Source organism: Sylvia atricapilla, chromosome 6 (assembly GCF_009819655.1).
Source record: "Sylvia atricapilla isolate bSylAtr1 chromosome 6, bSylAtr1.pri, whole genome shotgun sequence".
Lineage (NCBI taxonomy): Eukaryota > Metazoa > Chordata > Aves > Passeriformes > Sylviidae > Sylvia > Sylvia atricapilla.
The window spans coordinates 50,245,717-50,265,792 of record NC_089145.1 but is presented as its reverse complement, the minus strand read 5'-3'; the positions used below and the strand labels follow the sequence as shown (position 1 = coordinate 50,265,792).

Here is a 20,076-nt window from a genome sequence, read left to right as displayed (position 1 = left end):
TGCCGGGATGGCGGCGGAGCAGCAGGCGGGGCGCGGCGGATGGCGGCGGGGAGGGCTGGGTGGTAATGGAGAACTCGCCCGCCGGGATGGACTTGGGGCTTCAGCAAAACAGTGTGCAATGGACAAGATCAGACACGATTTGTGTTTGAATATGTGTCCTGAAGCCCCGGCTGCTTTGGGTGTACATGGAGTGGATAGGGAAGAGGCGACTGAGCGGATTTGGAGAGGTGCCGAGAGGCTGGGTCCGGGCTCTTCCCGCTGGCGCCCAGCAGTAGGACAAGGCTTCTGCAACGGGCAGAAACTGAGCACAGGAAGATCCTCCTGAATATCAGGAAAAGCTTGCTTACTGTGCAGTGACTGCACACTGGAACAGACTGCCCGGAGAGGCTGTGGAGTCTCCCCCACTGGCGATAGTCAGGAATCATCTGAGTTCTGTGCAATGCACTCCGAGATCACCCTGCTGGAGCAGGGAGGTTGGACCAGGTGACCCACTGTAGTGCCTTCCAACCCGACCCATTCTGTGATTCTTGGCTGTATTTCCAGCCAGAACCTAAAAAAACCTGCTCCAATTCAAAGTTCTTTTTTGTTTTTTGATCAACTGGGGTATTTAAACTTGGGACTACAAGGAGTACTGCACTGTTACAGAAAAAGCAGTTTTGTATCACTCACAATGATACTGTTATAAAAAAATGCTGATACTGGAAATAAAATACATTGCACATTTCAAATTGATAACTACATAAAAAGATGCATAATTAAAGCACCACATCAACAGCAAAATAAAGCTTAGAAGGTTAAATCTCAGAAGTCTGAGAATGCAGCAGGCACAAAACACAGGCTCTAGAGTTACAAGCCGGCAAACATTACCAGAACATGGAACAAGTTGCTTGTTGCTTCCTAAATGGGATCTTGCAGAGCCTCGGTGAATGGTTCATGGCTGGGCAATACTGTATTACCTTTTAGCTTTAGTGGCCTCTGTCACTCACAGGCAACTCTAAGGGTGAGCACGGTATGTGGTTGAGGAGTTTAGAAGTTAAACATTTTTTTCCCCCTCTTCTTCACTGAACAATTTTTTCTATCAAGTTTATAACTGATTTCACCAGTATATTAATACCATACTTGTCATCCTTATGATTATCCACTATAAAACCAGTCATAAACCACTTCAAATCCATTTCTGGCCAAAAATGCTCCCCCCACAAAAAACTATCCGAATTGTAGGAAGTACTAGTGCTGTGATATAGCACGGAATGTAGACGTGTACCTCTATCAGTTTTATTAATTTGCAATACTGGGTTTAATAGAGATTAATAGTTTACAATACTCAAAAGATGCCTTATTGATGCTTTAATAAAAGCCATATGGGTCCTCATTTAGTGTTTAGTGACTAAATAATTTTTGTAAGAAATTCTCTTAGCATTTTTTCAAATAAGATCACAGATGTCCTGCAGACATTTAAAATATTTAGGAATGATAAAAATGTCTTCTATAACACAGCACAGAAGACTTTTTGTACCGCTCTTTTAATTACTACTCTTGCAAAACTAGAAACTATTTAACACTGCAAGTAATTTTTTTAGCTGACTGACTTTATCCACTGTTAATAAGGGCACACAGAAGTTATCCAGTATACTCTGTTTTGACTAAGCTACAAGAGCGATGCATTGTGTCACAAAAAGAATGAATATTCTGGCAGCAAAGCAGGAAACTTCAGCTTACTTTAAAAATTAGAAAACATGTATTTTTTAAAGATGCAACACAACTATAATTGGCACCAACTTCCCTCCTTAACACAAGTGTCTTTACACAACTTTTGGAGTATCAACAGACACAAAGACATCAGAGATGATGAAATGTCAGCAACAGAAATCCATCCCACTGCTCTGTCTACACAGCTCCAGCGCAAAGCCCACTTGATACCAGGGATGAGATTTCAATGTTTGATGATTCTGTGCCCTTAAGGGAAAGCATGTACACAAATACTTGAGAGAGAAACATTAGAAGCTATAATCATATTTATTTAAAAAAGTGATATCAAATACAACCATATATATTCATGCCTATTTGGAAAGCATTTTCAAAATATTAAACAGTGCTGCCCTTTTCCAGTCAAAACAATGACAAAGCATTTCAGCTCTCCCTTTTTAAATCTTTTTATGCTTTATATACACAAAATAGGCAAAAATTATACAGGAATGCAGAGCCAAAGATGTGATATGGAAACAGTCTTGACAAAAAATCTTACTGAAAATGATTTCTAAAATACACAACTATTAAGCAAGAGATGAAAAATTATTCCCTTACAAAATGGTAACTCTACACTGATTTGTACACAGGGGGTTTCATGTAGCAAAAAATAAAATTTTATCAAAGCTTACATGCTTTAAAGACAAGGACCAAGGTTTTTATCTTCTCTTTCCTTTTTTTTTTTTTTTCAATTTGCTTTTGCACAGTGGCATTTAACTATTACATCCCTTTTTTCAAACTCTTACAAGTCCCCTCCTGAAATCGCCCAGTGGCTGTATTGAAGATGGGGGAAGATGAAAAGTGTAGCTATAATTATTTTTCTAAACAAAGAAAATGTATAAGTATTTTGATTTGGTAAAAGCAGTTGGAAAGTCACATGTACTAACTGTCTGAAGAACTGTAACTGGGGAAGGAGGTGACTATGGCAGGTTAAATACTCCAGCATTCCCTCTATCTCTAAAACACAAATAAGGCAAAATGTGTGTATGAAGATTAAAAAAATTTATTGCAGAAAAAGCTCATGCTTTTAAGATGAAACCCTAGATACAAGACAGAGCTACCAATTCTAAACCAAAGAACTAAATATTTGGACCTAGCCAGTTTGAATGTATTAAGTATTATTCTCACTTGAATAAGTGATTGTGTCTATGGAATAGGTATGCACTTAGCACATGTTGGACTTCTTTTTCCTTTTTTTTTTTTTTTTTTTGTAATGATTTGTAAATACTTATCAAGATTTCCCAGGACTTAAGTTTGTTCTATGCAAGACAGTAATGGCTTACCAAGTAAACAACGTAATTTTCTATCTAAGCCCTTAAAAAAAGTTTCCACATCAGTTTTTCTTTTCCTTGGATGATTATTTCAAATTCCTTTCAAAGTCATGTGATGGTAACATGAAAATAGTACTTCTTTGTAAGGTTGAATTCTAATTCTCTGATCCTGTTCCCCTACACTGTATTTTTCAGTACAAAGCCCACCATTTTTATGTTTTCATCATTATTTGAACCAATAATTAATACTAGAAAACTTCATATTTTACAACTGTAACATGTTCATTTTTAAGCCTGTCAATTTTGTAATACGACAAAGCAGCTTGCAAATGATAATATCTGTCTACTTGACACCTGCAGAAGCCATTTTAAACCCCCCCATATTCTGTAAGTTTGTAAAAGAAATGATAGTCCAAAATTAAAATACATCATGGATTTAAATTTGTATTGGTTATTTTCAAGTAGTCTGCAAAGTAATAAAGTATGACAAGTAAGAAGAATACATTAGCTAAAAATGACATTTGAATTTGCTGCATTTCTTTGAAGGGCACAGGAAGCCCAAATATTAAAGTAAGCCAGTATCATATTAGTTTCAGGTCTAGAAAAATGCATTTTCTAGCATTTCTAAGCATTTAAACAGCTCATATTTGTACTTGCTGTACCTAACAAGAATTGCAAGCAAGCATGATTGCATTAAAACTCTTGTTCCTCCTGCCCTCACTGTAAGACCATGAAAGAACTTTGCAGAATTATACTTAGAGAAGTAATTTTGGAAGATATTTATTATATTACTCACTCCCCCTTCCCCTTTGATTTCTACTGGCAGAAAACCAAAATTTATTTCACACAGATCATTCACTGGAAAATAGTAAAAACCTGTTGAATGAATTAAGTCTGAAATTCCCTCAAGTATAATTCTGTAATTGAAACAAACAAACAACTCCTCTCACCAAAACAAAAAACCAGTGTCTGCTCCTTTACAATGGACTTTGGCCTAAAGCTGTAACATGGGGAAAAACCAACCCTTCAGCTTGACAGGGTAGATAACACCAGAAGTACAAACTAAATTAGTAAATCGGAAGCATAGTTGAGCCACACTGAGAACTGTTTATCATTGAAAGAATGCACACCAAAAAATGACAGCAGTGTTTTATTGACAGCTTCTTGGCAGGTCCAGACATTTTGAACTTGAGACCTGGGTTATAAAATATGTACTGTCAGCAATTAGCATGAGTCTTTTCCTTGGGTACAGTTCAAATACAGACCCTGTCACTCCCTACAAGTCCTGAAAGGAGGTTGTAGTGTGGTGGGTATCAGCCCACCAGGTAACAAGTGACAAGATGAGAGGAAATGGCTTCAGTTTGTACCAGGGGAGGTTCAGGTTGGGTATCAGGAAGTATTTCTGCCCTGAAAGGGTTGTCCACCATTGGAACTGGCTGCCCAGGGAAGTGGTTGAGTCTCCTCTCTGGAGCTATCTACAAGAGGTGGAGCTGTGGTGCCTAAGAACATTGTATCTAGTGGTGGACTGGGCTGGCTTAAAGGTTAGTTTCTTGTGGGTCTTTTCCAGTGACAAAATTACATGAATTAACAGATGTAGCTTAAATTGCTCTCTTGTAACTGCTTCTCTAGATAGATATGCCTACATCATTCAACTTGACATTTCTCTAAAAATCAAATTGGCATTTGAATGACAGCATTGCTCCACAGAAAGGGAAATGGTTTGCCTTATGATCACTGACTCAGCTGCACCTTTCAGGCACTGATATTTTATTTTCTTTCATTATTAAAATAACTGGGTGATGAAGTGACTTATGATGAAACATGAAAGTTCAAAGGCAAACCTCCATGTTTTAGTGATTACAAAATCACATAGTTGGTCTGGGTTACAGTCAATGAGATTTACAGGGCTGAGTGAGCTGTTGTTTTTTTTTTTTTAATATAGGGCTGCTAGAGCTATAGAAATAGTATTTTTATTATGTTTTTATAATAGAGGATAAAAGTTCTGAGTTCCAGGTACTGGCATCAGATTGCCAGTCTACACCTATTTATAAAAATGAGTCTTATTTCAGCATTAGTTTATGGCACAACCAAAAAAGGAAAATTAAGCTGTGGTTAACTGATGAGGAAAAAAAAAATAAAATCAGTGCTTTAGACCTTTCTTGCTTTCAGTTTCATAAAAATTTCAAACTGAAAGCAGAAAATCACACCCTGAAAAATACAGTATTTCAAAATGGCATACACACACATGGACTTTTAAAGTCATTGTTTAGCTATATTAATCTGAGATATTACAAATAATTATAATGTTCATGACAGGATTATTAAAAAAAGACAAAAATCAGTTTTTAAAAAAACTTGCTTTCTCATGTCAAAATCCATATTGTGTAACACATACCAGTGATTCTGGTGACATTGGTGAAAATCCAGCACATAGATAAGAAAAACAGAATTTCGCCCAATTATGTATAAAATAATAATATCCTAAGCTATCAGGAAACCATTGCGGTAAACAAATCTTTACTGAGAGGTAAGAGCCCTTTCATGTACAGTACTACTTGATGCTGAATGTGTATTTCCATCTAGCTACCATTCATTTCCTACTGATTTTATTTAAATGTTACTATTGTGCAAAGATGTAATTTTAGAATATTTTGATAAAGAAAACTGGGGTTATCTATGAAGGATTCTTAGAATGCCTGTGCTAACTGTTAATGCTTTAACTGGACTACAGCTTCTATACTCTATCTACAACATATTTCCATATAATTTATATGTAAACAGAATTTGTATTTCAAGCACCATTTAGGAAAATGAAACATCTCTCTTTTGTTGCACTGAAGTTCAAAGTCAGGTTTGGTCACCCTGTTACACATTCATCCTGGTTATCAAAGCAAATGTCCTACAACCAATAGCATAAGCTATCTCACATACTTTGCTTCCCAATTTTTCTCAGGATCAGAAACAACATGATAAAAAATTGTAAGGTGCGTGAATAAAGGCCATTCCTGAAAAAACTGCAACATTCTAACAGACACTCATAGAAAGCATTTCAGAAAAAAAACATCCACACAGGCATAAATATTCATTCTTAAATGAGCTACAGGGGTCATTTCAGATTGCAGGAATGCACCTTATGTGTGTGGCACTGACTTTATGGCACCTAAATCCCCTCCTACTTTCTCCTAGACTCAGCTACAACTCTTTCATACTGAAAGGCCAGAACTAAGCGTTGAGCTTAAAGAGAAAAAGACTCTGGAAGAGGTAGAAAATAAAACCTGTTCAACCCAATTGAGTATATGCTGCTTTTGAAATAAAAAGACAGTGGCTTTAACAAGAATAAAAAACCAATAATTAAAAACAAACAAGAACAAAACCCCAAGCCAAACAAGGCAAGTTATCTACTAAACAACAGTATGTTAAACACGGATCTAAAATTGTACAATTGGTATTGAAGGTAAAACCAAAAATTGTTAGAAAGTCAGAAATCACTAAAAGACTCAGGTGTACCATTATAGTCAACAATACAATGAAAATTTTGTCTTGAATTGAAAAGTATGAAATTTATGGATTCTTGTTTCCTGCAGAATGGATCATTTCAAAAGTGGACAGCAGGGTCAAAAAGCTGATGTTAAGTCATTCATAATAAACAATCACAAAATAAATTATTTAAGATGAATGGAATTTAATTACTCTCCCCATTTTAGAGTGATCTATTAAAAAGAATTTATGAGCATAACTTATTACTTGTATTTGTTTTTCCACTAGTACTGAAGAAAATAATTTGATGCTGTTTTCAGCATCATTTGTATCTTCTATAGAATTCTTCAAAACAATTTAAACTTGCTTTTTTAATGCAAGTTTTAAAAACTTTACTTTTTTAAGTTACAGCTGCTACCCTTGTCTAACTTGGTGTGGATAGTTCCAGTGATTTTAACACCACTACTCTTGTGAGCAGATGTTTTGTAGTAGGAGTCCTACAGTTCTCTAAATTAGTGCAATCTTTTTTGTATTTGTAGATCCTCTCTAATCTGACCTCCAGCAGCCCCCTTTCATTCCTGCTTCCAGAACTCTGAAATGAACCCTGCTTGTGCAACATTCACACAGTAGAATTTTAATGGAGACTTAGCTTTTTGACAATAAGAGGGGGGAAAAACGATGTTATTTCTCCTCTTCTGAATTCAAGTGGTTTCTAACAGACTCCAGAGACATATTCATGGCTGCTTGAAGCATGTCTTCTTCACTCATATCACCTCCTAAAAACAATACATGCATACACACTGTAATAAATTCACAGTTCTTAATTATAGTTAATGCTTTTGTTGTTCCTTTCATCCACACCCACCTTTTCCTATCCCACTGGCAAAACCGGTTTTGTTTACAAAATCACTGAACATTTTGCAAGTAGTTTTTCACCAACCACAGTCAGTTTGTAACAATACACATCAATTTTGGATCACCAATACCTAAACTGGTAAGGTCTACACATGTTCTTCTGAAAACCGGTTCCAGTAATTTTGTCAGATACTACTCCAAGTTGTCATGCAACTTTAAAAGTAATTTAGAAAACAAACAGTTGGGGTAAAAGCAATGCTCTTCACTTTGAAATAGGGTATTGACATTCAAAGGCAAATAGGCTTTTCAGGAAAGTGATCCTCTCCTTCACTGCCAATACAGTAATGGCTGTAATACACAATCAGAATAGAATGGCTGCTGAAGTGATGAAATAGGCAGACAAGGAAAATTAAGAAACAATACAAAGATGAAAAAGACACATTTCAGTGTTGGATGTAAGGTTAAAAAACAATACCTTCATCAGCTTTTGGAGTGCTTGAGCTAAGAGTTGCTTTGTCCTGTAGGTTTGGGGTCTGATCTTGCTGCTGTAGCTGTTGTTGCTGTCTGAAAGTGTCACAAATTTATAAGAGAATAAGATTAACATCAGCATGAGACCTGAATCAAGCTCATTTCATTGTAAGGAAGGGCAGGAGTCAGAAGTAGAAGTTGTTTAGTACAATAACAGCCCTGTGCCCAAAATCTCTTTCATTTTACCCTGCTAACCTTCAGATACCTATCTTCCCAGTATTATACTCCAAGCCACAAGACTATTTTCCCAGGATTCAGAAGCTCTGCTTTCTTATCCTACCATGTGAAGTCTAACTCCTCCCATCCATAGCATTTCTCCTTGGTCTTTGTTTCCTCTATTACTAGAAGACAGAGATAAGGAAAAGCTACAATAACTATTAAGAAGGTACACCAGAAGAGTAACAAAATATATACAATGCTTTTGTGTGATGTCTCTCTCTTTGTGAGACCCAAAGCAAAGTCTTAGAGAAATAATACTTTTTGTTGGGAAGGTAGTTGCAGAAATTTACCCGATTTAATTTAAAACATTTCTGTAATATAGGTGTTACTTTCTTTTTTCACAAGACTTGCAGTAGTAGCAAGACTACTGCATTATTAACAAATACCCTGTTACTAGAGGTTTCTTTGTAAGAGCCACCTGAGAATAGTAAAATTCAGGTACTGTCCGGAAATCATGTTAAGACAGAAAAGTTGAGCTGGACTTTAGTAAGAAACCCATCCACATCCCAAAAGCACTGAAAAATACAACATGTACTTCCACATGCAGTTTTCTACCAGCTACTTTACTTTTCAAAATATGCTTGTCTCCTCCTTCGCAATTCTTCTGAAGAAAGGGAGTCTGACTGACTGCTGTGAGATGACTGAGGAACATTCTGTGGTACTGAGCCTGAGAGCTCACTTCGACGGCTACCTAAAAGCAGAACAAGCCATATCCTACTAATTATAGTAAAATGAAGTTAGTCAATGAAATATAACTTAAAAAATGTCCTCAGACTTGAGAAGAAGACAGACTTTTCGGAGAACTAAGCACCTAGAGTAACTTCGCTTGATACTCTCTCCCCATCTCACCTTAAGGACTGTTTCCCTTTCCTCCTGCCACCCCTTGCCAATTTGTTCTTCTTAATAATCAATGCCAACAGGCAAGTTGCAACTTTTCAAAAAGCAGGAGGGAGATAGCTACAGGCAATCCTAGATTGTCCTTCCATGCCTCAACCCAGTCTTTCCAGAGATACTGACACATGCTGAAAAAAGTGCCTGACAAACTGATCCCAGAAGCTGCTTAAAGCACTGTAAGAAATTCAGGTGAGCACTGCACCTTGAATGCTGAGCTGAATGGCTCTGCGAAGATCAGCTTCTTCATCCTCCATATCAATTTCCTGCCTGCTTAGAGCCAGGGCTTTCTGAAAATTCTCTTCATCTTCATCTAACATGCCTGTTCCATCAAAAGGATGGTTAACTTCTATTGCTTGGTCCATATCACTTCTGGGTAGCCTGTGAAATTCATACATTCATACCAAAATTCAGACAGAAATTACATTAGATGTTATCACGAGGTTTAAATTAGTATGTTCTGCCAATTTAATTCTAGGTTTAACTTTGGGAAAAACATTTTTCTTATGAAAGTCTGTTATATAAACAAGTATTTTCCTGAATAATGAAAAAGCACAAAAGGGCTCCAAGCAACTGCAGAGCAACCACAACACATATTTACCACACACTGACCTCTAAAGCAATGCACACATTGACAAGAAGCTGTTAGATAGTAAATCATCAAAAATGATAAGCCCACAAAAAGCCATGAAACATGTTATTCAAACCTACTGCTATTTAAACAGTTATACCAGCAGAAAAGAGTGCATATGGTCTCCTTCTCAGGAGGCCTTGAAGGCCACATTAAAGCAGCAGAACCCATGTGAACTGTACACACTTTCCATGTTACTGCTAATTATTCCATCAATTTACAACATCAGTTTAACTTTACCAAGAGAAAAAAAAATTAATTCTTCTGATAAACATAAAGTCTTTTTATCAGTATGCAATTTGTTCACTACGAAAATTCAATGAAATCACTGCAGAAGTGCATAAAGTACTAACTTGATATGCTTTCAAGGATGTTTTATATTAGCAGAATGCATCAAAAATAAGCAACACAACAATACAGTAAAATTATTCCAAAAGGGAATGTGCTATGATTTATATGATGTGAAACTCAAAGATCAGTTTCTCATTCTTCTCTAATTATGACAGAATGCACAAACCAGTCTTAATTATAGAATAACTGCTATTAACGATAGTTTATAAGATCTGCTAAACCATTTTCCTCCCTAAGTAAAAAATCTGCACTGAATTATGCTTATGCACATAGAAAGACTCAATCCTTATCAAGGCAGCTTTTATCCACTTAAAAATACACCATTTGTTGTCTATCAGTTTGCTTTGACTGTGTGCAACAGCAGTAACTATTCAACTAAAGGTACTTTTTATTACTTCCAAATTACAAACCAATCATACTGAACATCATTAGAATAAAATCTTTATTTACCTTACCTCTGATCTCTTGACTGTGCTGCCTCTTCTCCTATCAATTTTGGTCGCTGCATCTGCTGTACCCGAATCATCTGCAGCAGCTGATCAGCCTCACAGTCTGGCAGGTCACCTTTTACTACAAATATGGAATAACCTGAGAGAAAGAAATCATAAGTCTACAGAATTAAAGTGCAGATATAAACACTCTAAAATGCATGCTATGTGGAATACCATCATGTATTAAGACACAAGACTCTACCTTTCATTAGAAGTACTTGGGTTATTTCACTATTTCAATCATAAAATTAAGGATAATCAATTGAATACATAAATTCTAAGAAATAATGATTATTACTACTTTTATTTAATGAGATTTAGCATCTGCAAGTTACTATTACCTTCCTGTTGTAATTGAGCCAAGAAAAGTGCAAGATATGTATCTGATATTAGTTCTGGACCCATCAAGAGAGAGTTCAAGTTAAACCACTGTAATTAAGAAAAAAAAATGGTTGAGAGAACAAATTAGCATGAAGATTACTCTGTAATCCATTCCTGTACATTGTGGTAATTTTTTATTATGGAATATCCTAAAAAATCTAGTAAAATAAATTAGCAAATAAAAGTTTTTTGTAGCATAATACCTATACTGCTAAAGGTTATCCTTCAAATACTCTAACAGGCCATCTGAAGTGTGGAAGTTACTGCATGCTCTCTCCTCTTACTGAATACTGGTACCAGGTAAACACATTAAAACAGATAATCCTTAACCATTGTATTTTGATTTATTTCAGACATCATTCTAAAATTCTGCTTAATCCTAGTTTTAAGCCTGAGACTAACGCAGTAAGAAACCCTTCATCAGTTAATGCTGTGTGTTAAGAAATTAATAGATACAGGAAACAGACATTCAGTTATTTCCATTACATACTTCCACTGAACGTTCCACCTTTAACAGCTGGTGGTGCTGAAAACTAGCGTTTACCCTTCTCTCAGATAATTTTAAAATGTAAAAATTAGGAAAAAATTACTCAAATTTAATATGCTGAGAGTACAGCACTGTATTACAACAGAGCACATTTCATCTAAACATGCACAATTAATTTATAGTTCCCCAAGGAGCATAACTAGTAATTTACAATACTTCTAAAACAGAAACAGTATTACACTTACATAAAACTTCTAGAGAGAAAATATATTCAATGTGAAATAAAATAGTCTATCTTTGAACCCCTGCATATATTCCAATGAAGCAGAAGAACATTTTCTGGACCTACTCATTCAATACTATCCAGAAAGCACCATCTGAGTTACTGAGAATTCTATCTCCATTCTCACAGAAATGCACTGATCTACCCAGACTTCCATATATGCACCCACACACCTGCAGCCAGGCCCATACAACAATATAAGTGACTATCCACCACCCTGTCATGCAGTCATTGAATTTGCAAAAACACTCTCTGCCACAAGGAAAGAGTAAAAAGACCAGCTGTGTAGAAGAGTAGGGGAATAAAAAGTTCTGTAAAAATTTTGATGGACAGACTACAGCGACTTTTAAAAGACATTATGGAGGAAAAAGTTTGGTTAAACTAATTTTGCTTTAACTGTAACAGAGGAGAAGCAGGTCAAATAAATCTAAGTCAACCTATTTTGTCAAATTTTCTCATTACCCTCTAGATAACAGATACCTAGTATTGTCTTCATATGGTTACAAGCCAGAGGTAAAAAAGGAAAAAGGCACCCCTTCTCCAGCTTAGGATGTCTTATGTTAGAATGCTCTCATACAATTCCACCCTACATGGTTACATTGTATAATAAGGAGCATTTCCAGAATTTAAAGACAACACCCAGCCTTTCTGATATCAAATAAACAAAAAAATGCTAGTAAACTTTAGCCACACTTTCAAACTAAAGCAGAACAGTAGAGTTTATTTTTCTCACTCACAGGTGATTTTTCTTTCTTTTTTTTTTTAATCTGGATGGCAACATAAGTAGCCAGAACTTGCAAAAATGAACCAAATGGGCAAACAGACTCCTGCCCCACTATTACAGACTCTGAAAGCTGGTTTCCATGAATGTTTTCTATGAAAAAAAGGCCTGAAAAAACCAAAGAGCAAAACAACTCATGTTGTATAAAACCTTACAAAGTATGATCCAGAAAAATGATTGGCTACTGAAATAAAATACTGAATTAGTATTGTAAGGGACATGGATATGAACTGAGTTGGCACATAGGTACCATATACTAATATGGCCATCCTTACCTTTAACAGCTACTTTTTGTTTAGAATACAATTGTTTCAAAGTTTTCTATAATAGCACAAAGTTGAGACTCTACATCCCCAAACCTCATTCTAACGGATATTCTTTTCAGTATCAGTTATTATCCATCAAAACCTTAAACCTTTTCTTCTATCTGCTGCCCATTTAAATAAACAAAATTATTTTACAATGCCAGTATCTTATCATATTAAAATAAGCGCGAATTCTGCAGGGATCCGAATCTTTGTTCAGGATTCCCTACTCTCCTCGACCTGCCAGTACAATTTTTCTTAAGTATTTTATGCAGAGAAAAAAAAAGCAAATCAAAAGCTTAAAAAGTCACTACCAGACCCTACCAGAAGCTATAGAAGATCCTATCAGAGCTGCAGCTCCCTGAAGGACAGATTCACTAGGGAATTGATCCTACAGTTTTTTTCCCAGGCTAACATTTACAATGACCTGCCTGGCATTTTTCTGATAAAACAAATGTTTACTTTTTTTTTAATATGGGATACTATTAAACCAAACTGCAGCAAAAGCTTGCAAAAGGGAAGCACAATCTACTTGCAACCACTTTTCCACACCCATTTTTGATGTCAAGTTTAAAATAAAAAAAGACAGTGTCACCTGTTTTCCTAACTTTCGAACTGTAAACCAGTGTTCCTTATAATTACAAATAAATGACTTTTCATTTCTGCAAAAAGAAAAACAAAAGGTATAAATAAAATTAAATACTCTAAAATCAGAGTACATAATAATGTTTAAGATCTTTGCTATCACTAATTTGAACTTACATAATAAAGTTTTAGCAATACAAACATTGATGTTACATTACAGAATACCCATACTGCTTTTATAATTCTGGAAGTTGTCAATATTACTGAAATCTCCATATATCTGTGATGCCAAGATACTAAAATATCTGAAGGCAGAGAGGACAGATGTTCTCATGCACCCCCAAAAAGAAAAAAAAAAATCAAAGCCAGGAGCTAATACAAACATCAAAATGCAACAGAGCATGAAACAACAATTTTAAAGAAAGACATAGATTAAGAGTATTTTTTTTTTTGTAAAACAAAAGATCAAAAAGATTAAGAGTATTTTTTGGTAAAATAAAAGCAGGGTGCTAAAAGAGTCTTACATAGGATCGATCCCAAGTCTCTGGTACTCTGGGCTGTTGAAGAGGATTAGTTCTAATCCCCACACTTTCAAGGCATTGCTTATAACCTGACAAAAAAGAACACTTTTCATAAATCAGACTAGTTCAAATCTAAATTCAAGCACTGCAACCATCTTAACCACATTGAACAACTATACTGTTTTCATGAAACTTAGATTTCAAAGCATTGTCAGGAAACCCAGGATCACATTACTCCAAAGGCAGCTGTCATGAATCTACATGCAAACACAATACTCATATCTTACCTAAGGAGAAGTAACAAAACTAGGATTTAATAGAACTGTGTTAATGAACTTACTTCCCCAAACAAAGCTGTAATTTCACCTTCCACAGACACTTCATAAATTGTCATCTCTCTGCTTGCAATGCACTGCTCTGCCCTTACTTCTCCTCCTCCCATATAATCTCCATCTTTCTTTGCAGTAACTGTTGGAAATTTTGTACCACTGGATTATCACAGGATCAGTTTATTGATCTGAGCACCAACTCTTTTACAATAACTCTTTAAAGCTACATGAAATAATGCTATAAGAACTTTTAAGTTAACAATTCAAATTCCTTTCAGCAAGCCAACTGTGCCTCAAATGACAAAGCAATGACAGGACAAAAAAGAAGTACAAGGAATCATTTTTTCAGCTACTAAAGCAGCCCAAAGATAACAGGAAATCCAAATTGTTAATGGTTTCTTGCTAAAAAGAAAAACAGCCCAGTCAACCATAAGGAAGAGATGCTCTTGAGAGAGTCTGGAGCACTGACAAGTACCACTGAAAGCTTGGGAGGCAGCCAAAGATGTCTAGAGCTCTAAAGTAGACAAAAGCTCCAATTTTGTGTTCAAAACTTTATTTTGTTGTTGTTGTTCTGATTTAAGTATTTATTATTGGTAATTTTTCCCCTGTGGCCTTAAAAAAACTAAAAACACCCAAGAAAAATCTGCAGACCACTGTGATAACACTGTAACCATTGCCAAGGGCTTTCCAGTCTATAATTGGAGAAAGCAATCTGAATTCTGCTTTCTCAGCTGCAGTCTGTGGGAGCCAAGGTCTACACCTGAAGCACCCACAAGAAACAGTTTAGAAGTCAAGCTTATTGCCAGCAGGTGTCATTTCACAGCTCCTGAATCCATGTTTCTCCTATGTGTTTGAGGGCCCATGAACTGAAGAACTGCAAGTCACTGTTCTTAATGGAAAATACTCTGAACATTTGGAAGTCCAGCACCTAATCCCATTAAGGCCATAAACTGGTAACTAGATGGAAAAGCTCAATGCCATTTAAATTATATAAGAGAACATATATTGCATAAATAGAAAATGATGTCAGAAGAGAGCTGTGCTTACTTGAATTGAGAAGAATCCACTATCATCCATGTTTACAGAAGGCTGCTGCTTGATGTGAAGTTGGGAGGGAGAAAAGGGAACAATGACATAAGCATAAAAGGTCAAAAATAATTGAGTTTTCAAAATAAATGTAACTGCAGATTCTTAAAGCAATGACTTATGTCTTTGTCTGTAAGGCTGATTACAATGCCCCAAATAGGGATATTAATTTAAAACTCAAACCTTTAGAGATGTTCACTGCATAAAGGGCAGACAGACGTGGGAGTTTCTGTTCCTATCTGACACTGGCTTACAAGAACAAAAAGCAAATTACTGATCCTCCTTATCATGCCTGATCTTCCTACTCGTAAGATGAAGGTAATGTAGATTTTTGTAGAATTATTGTAAAACTGCACTACTAACATTTGAAAATGCCATATCCAAGGTGCATGAATGAAAAGGCCTATACCTTTAAAAAGCTTTAGCACTAGAAAATTAACCCTGTAATTATGCAACCTATGCAAGAATAGCAGGTCTGTGCCAGACAATATTACATTTCAGGCAGTATCAAGCAACTTCAAATGAAGATAATTTTACCTGTAAAAATGTTCTGTATTCTTCACTAGATACTCCTCCCTCGGCCATTCTCATCCTTTCTTCCTCATCCAATTGCTGTGCAATAGAGGATAACTCAACAGGACTAAAGTACTCTCCTTGCAGTAAATTATTCAGACAGTGTTGAGCACACAACGAGCCTTCTTGCTAATAAAGGAAGAGAAAAAAATACCAATGAGGAAAAAAAAAAAAAGAAAAAAGAAAAAAAACCCTGGTTAATGCAAACTCTGTAAAATGACTTAACTGTTTCATTTCTGGCAAACTTCCTGCCCTCCCCACTCGTGCAGAATTCCACATATTCTTTCAATGTGTTATGCTGCAAGCTATAGAATACAATCCTCCCATTAACTTGATGGAAAAAACAAACCCAATATGCAGATTACCTCATTTCCTTAAGAGAAATAAATTTCATGTAAAAATTGGTTTTGAAAACACCATAAATATTGCCAATGACCCAACAAATCACACAGAGACTCTGCAACCATCAGAACAATGGATTCTATCCTCTTCCAAAACATCAATACATGAAAATCACACAGTTTAGATTACTACTTCCTAGTAACAAACATTTTCTATAATAGACACACTCATTATGTTTTAACTTTTCTCCCCTTCCAAGTGTGGCTATTGACAATCTGCTCTCCATGTTACTGCCAAGAAAATGAATAGGAGCTGGAGGAACAGTAAAGCTCCTTTTCCACATTCCATGAAATTTACATATAGGAAGTAGATAAGATAAGGTCATACCACTAGTTTGAAAAACGTGAAAACAGTGATTGGGAAACAAGGAAAAAAATACTAAATTTAGCATATTAAACAATTAATATATCTTTGATAGACCATTTAAATAAAAAAATATTTCAGAAACTTTGTTACATATCCAGCACATTATAGGTAATAGACCTATAGTGTAACATTTTTAAAACATCAGCCCAAATTTTAAAAGAGCTAGTTAACAGTATCAGTCATGACTTTGTAGTACAAACTTAAAAAATCTCTAATCTGAATGAATGCATGACAGGCTCCATCATTTTCATATGTGAGAAAAAAATACTACCTCATTAAAGATTGTAAATCAGTGTAAGCCAATCAAAGCAGCTTCCCATGAAAAACAACCTTTTCTACAAATACCTGTAATTCCCGGTGCAGGACAAGTAACATGACTTCTAAAATACTGCTTTTCTCTTTTGCTTCCATTTTATTTACATTACCTTGTCTTATTTACATAAGACAATCAGTCTTCATTTTTATTTACATTAAGAACTCTATTACACATGCTATTTGTTAAAAACAAAACCCCCCAAGAACAATACAGAGCACCCCTCCCTCAAGCCAGACCCACAAACACTAAGAACACAAGAGTATGCCTTTGAGGAATATTCTTTAAAACTCCATAAAAGCATCATACAAATCATGTGTAGAACTCCCCCATGTTCTCCCTTACAGCTGAAACCTGGAAAGTTCCCTTTAGTCCATAATCCTCCTATGGTTTCATCACCCAGTTGAGCAATGAGTCATTAAAGTGACACCGGCTGTACAGCCAGGCTTCAGTGGAATCCAGAAACCTCCTCCAGCTCATGCCCTTCCTGCAACAAGAAACTCAAGACTAAACACCAGCTTCTGTCCCTCTAGGACCACATCCCTACTGCTGGCCATATGACAAAACTGTAACAGAAGAGCCTGCTCAACAATCACAGGCTTCCCCACTAGAATTATGTGTGACTGGTTTAGAAACAGAGAGATAGTAAAATACCAGTGAAAATTAGTTGTATTACATGCTTACATCCCAATTTAATGAAAAGGACCTTTCTGTATTTGTACAGTACAATCTGAAAGTATTAAACTTTAATTTTCATATGTAAAAGTTAGACACATTAAGTGCCAAATGCAGAAACCAGATCCTACAGTATTTAACTGTAGGATTAACAAACTTCCACTGTTTTGTGCGGAGGACATTGCTTCTTTTCCATATCCTGAAATCTCCTCATCAAAACCTCTCCTGACATAAAATGCTGCCCTGCTTTCAGTGTTTTCAACCACTTGTATCTTATCAAGGAAAGGACAAACTTCTAAGACTGAGACTCCTGAAGCCCCATACTTAAATCCTACTTTCTGCAACTATCATTTCTTTCTAAAAACGCCACAATGCTGGTTTTTTTATTAGAATTTCTTAATAAATACCAACTTTCTCATGTCTTTTCATCAAAACAACTGGAGTATGCAGGCTCAGGAACATGGAGCACTTCAAACTATTTTGACAGCACTTGACAGGGGAAAAAACACCCCTTAGGAAAAAAAAAGACAGTAATTCAATTAGATTTTTCCCTAAAATAATAACAGAACAAAAATATTTGGTACTCCAACTTAGAACACATTCAGGTGCAACTTTTTAGCTGTGTTTCTTACTTACTGGGGAGCAAGTTTGTTTCACGTGAGAGACTGTCAACTCATCCTTCCTCAGTATGAGTAGGAACTACAAGTGACCAGCACCTTGTAACTCTGAATGTATTACGCTTTGTCACTTCAATTTCGTAAGTTTTGATATTAAACTAGAAAGCAACTTAGTAATAAAAAATTAATTCATACTGCGATAGGCTAGGCCATGTAAGAGAAGAGTACATTTCGTTAAAGTGTTTTCAAAGCCAGCTTGAAGGTCACTGAAGCAGAGGCCGTAACAGCTGAAATCCAACACTCAACCTCTGAACAGTAACTACTTAACACCACAACACCTGCCAAATTTTGCAACCCAAACCTACTCAGAAAGAACGTTCCCCAATTTTTTATGGATTTCAGAACAGCAATTTTTAAAAGAAAGATACACACCTATCTTGACTTCTTAAGGAAACCAATCCCACACATCAAAACAAAGTAATAGAACTAGTGTTAAGATTAACACAATAAAGTTAAGAGACATTGACAAAGCGCAAGAAAATAATCCAATCATTATTTGAACACCATTAAAACAGAAATAGGTCATGTTTGGGAACCAGGATAAATCACAGCAGTTCACAGAAGCATTTGTCCTCCAAAACAGGAAATACTGCTCGGCAGACAGAAGCGCACGATATGAACTGCGACTTCCTTAGCGGCTCTCCCATTCCCTGCTCATTACACAAACACAGGCTCGGCGACGAGATGGGTCTGAGAGCAAAGGACAGCCCTGCCTGCCGCCATATAGCCTCATACTCATTTCTCAGCCGTGCGAGCGGCATCTCTCTCAAGGAACACGAGAAGCTGCAGCCTCCGCCTCCCCACACCTGGGGGCTGTTTCTGCAGTCCCCAGAACACAGTCCCCATGCAAAGCGGACGCTGAGGCTCAGCCCTGACTCTCCTTTCCCTGCAGGGCTGGCAGCGTCCAGCTGGGACGGACACCGTCGTGCGAGGGCCCCGGCTCGCCGCCGAGGCACAGGACAAGCCACTGCCTAAGGTTATGAAGATGCCAGGGAGGGGCAGCGCGGCCCGGCACAGGCCGAGCACAGCCCGGGGGCTCCGGGGGCTGCCCCGCGGTCAGCCACCGCCCCAGCAGCGCTTCAGAGAGAGCTCGGGCGCCTCCCCCGGCTGGGCGGCCCGGACAGCCACAACCGACGGCGCTGTGCCCACGGGCGGGCGGCGGGACCCGCCTGGCGTTTCCTCACTCACTCACCCGCTCGTGGAAGATCGACTCCATGTTTACTGTGGCGGCCGCAGCCCCTGCCCCACGTGATGTGCCCGGCCAATGGCGGCTCCCGCCGCCCCCGGCCCCGCCGGGCTGGTCCCGCCGGCTGCGCCCGGCCCGCCCGCCGCGATGGCGCCCCCTGCCGGGGAGGAGGCCGGCAGGGTGAGCTGCCGCTGGCCGCGAGCGCCCCCGCGCGGCGGCTGTGTCCGCAGGGAGCGACACGCGCCGCCGGTTGGCTTCTCCTCTGGAGAGCCCGGCACCGACACCGGCCCCGGCCCCGACACCGACACCGGCACCGACACCGACACCGGCACCGGCCCCGACACCGGCCCCGACACCGGCCCCGGCACCGGCCCCGGCCCCGGCACCGGCCCCGGCACCGGCCCCGACACCGGCCCCGGCACCGGCCCCGAGCCGCTTCTCCCCGCACCGAGCACAGACAGCAGCGCCCGGCACCGCCCGCTCCTGCCTTGTGCTCACCAGCTGCTCTCCCCTCACACCCTCCTTGTCCGCCCAGAAAGCAGCAGCACCTGCTTAACCACTATTCCAAACAGGCCTACAGAGGAAATCCAAAAAGAAACTTCACCAGGATCAGTAAAAAAACTCAACAACTGTCAACCCCATTCTGGGTTTATGGAAGTATTCCTT

General features: G+C 37.9%; 1 protein-coding gene across 3 annotated transcripts; it reads right to left on the bottom strand.

Moving 5' to 3' along the window:
• Nucleotides 1-1,997: 1,997 nt before the first annotated feature.
• Nucleotides 1,998-19,485, bottom strand: ATXN3 (ataxin 3). Of its 3 annotated transcripts, none has more exons than XM_066321895.1 (11): nucleotides 19,417-19,485; nucleotides 15,756-15,920; nucleotides 15,180-15,224; nucleotides 13,807-13,892; nucleotides 13,293-13,359; nucleotides 10,802-10,889; nucleotides 10,425-10,557; nucleotides 9,193-9,368; nucleotides 8,664-8,787; nucleotides 7,825-7,913; nucleotides 1,998-7,270 (listed from the first exon to the last, which is right to left on the bottom strand). In XM_066321895.1, the coding sequence occupies exons 1-11, from the start codon at nucleotides 19,438-19,440 to the stop codon at nucleotides 7,176-7,178; spliced, it is 1,092 nt and encodes a 363-aa protein (XP_066177992.1). In that variant the 5' UTR covers nucleotides 19,441-19,485; the 3' UTR covers nucleotides 1,998-7,175. The 3 variants fall into 3 exon arrangements, with proteins under 3 accessions (XP_066177992.1, XP_066177993.1, XP_066177994.1); XM_066321896.1 differs by having other exon boundaries at nucleotides 8,664-8,783; XM_066321897.1 differs by lacking the exon at nucleotides 8,664-8,787.
• Nucleotides 19,486-20,076: the final 591 nt, after the last annotated feature.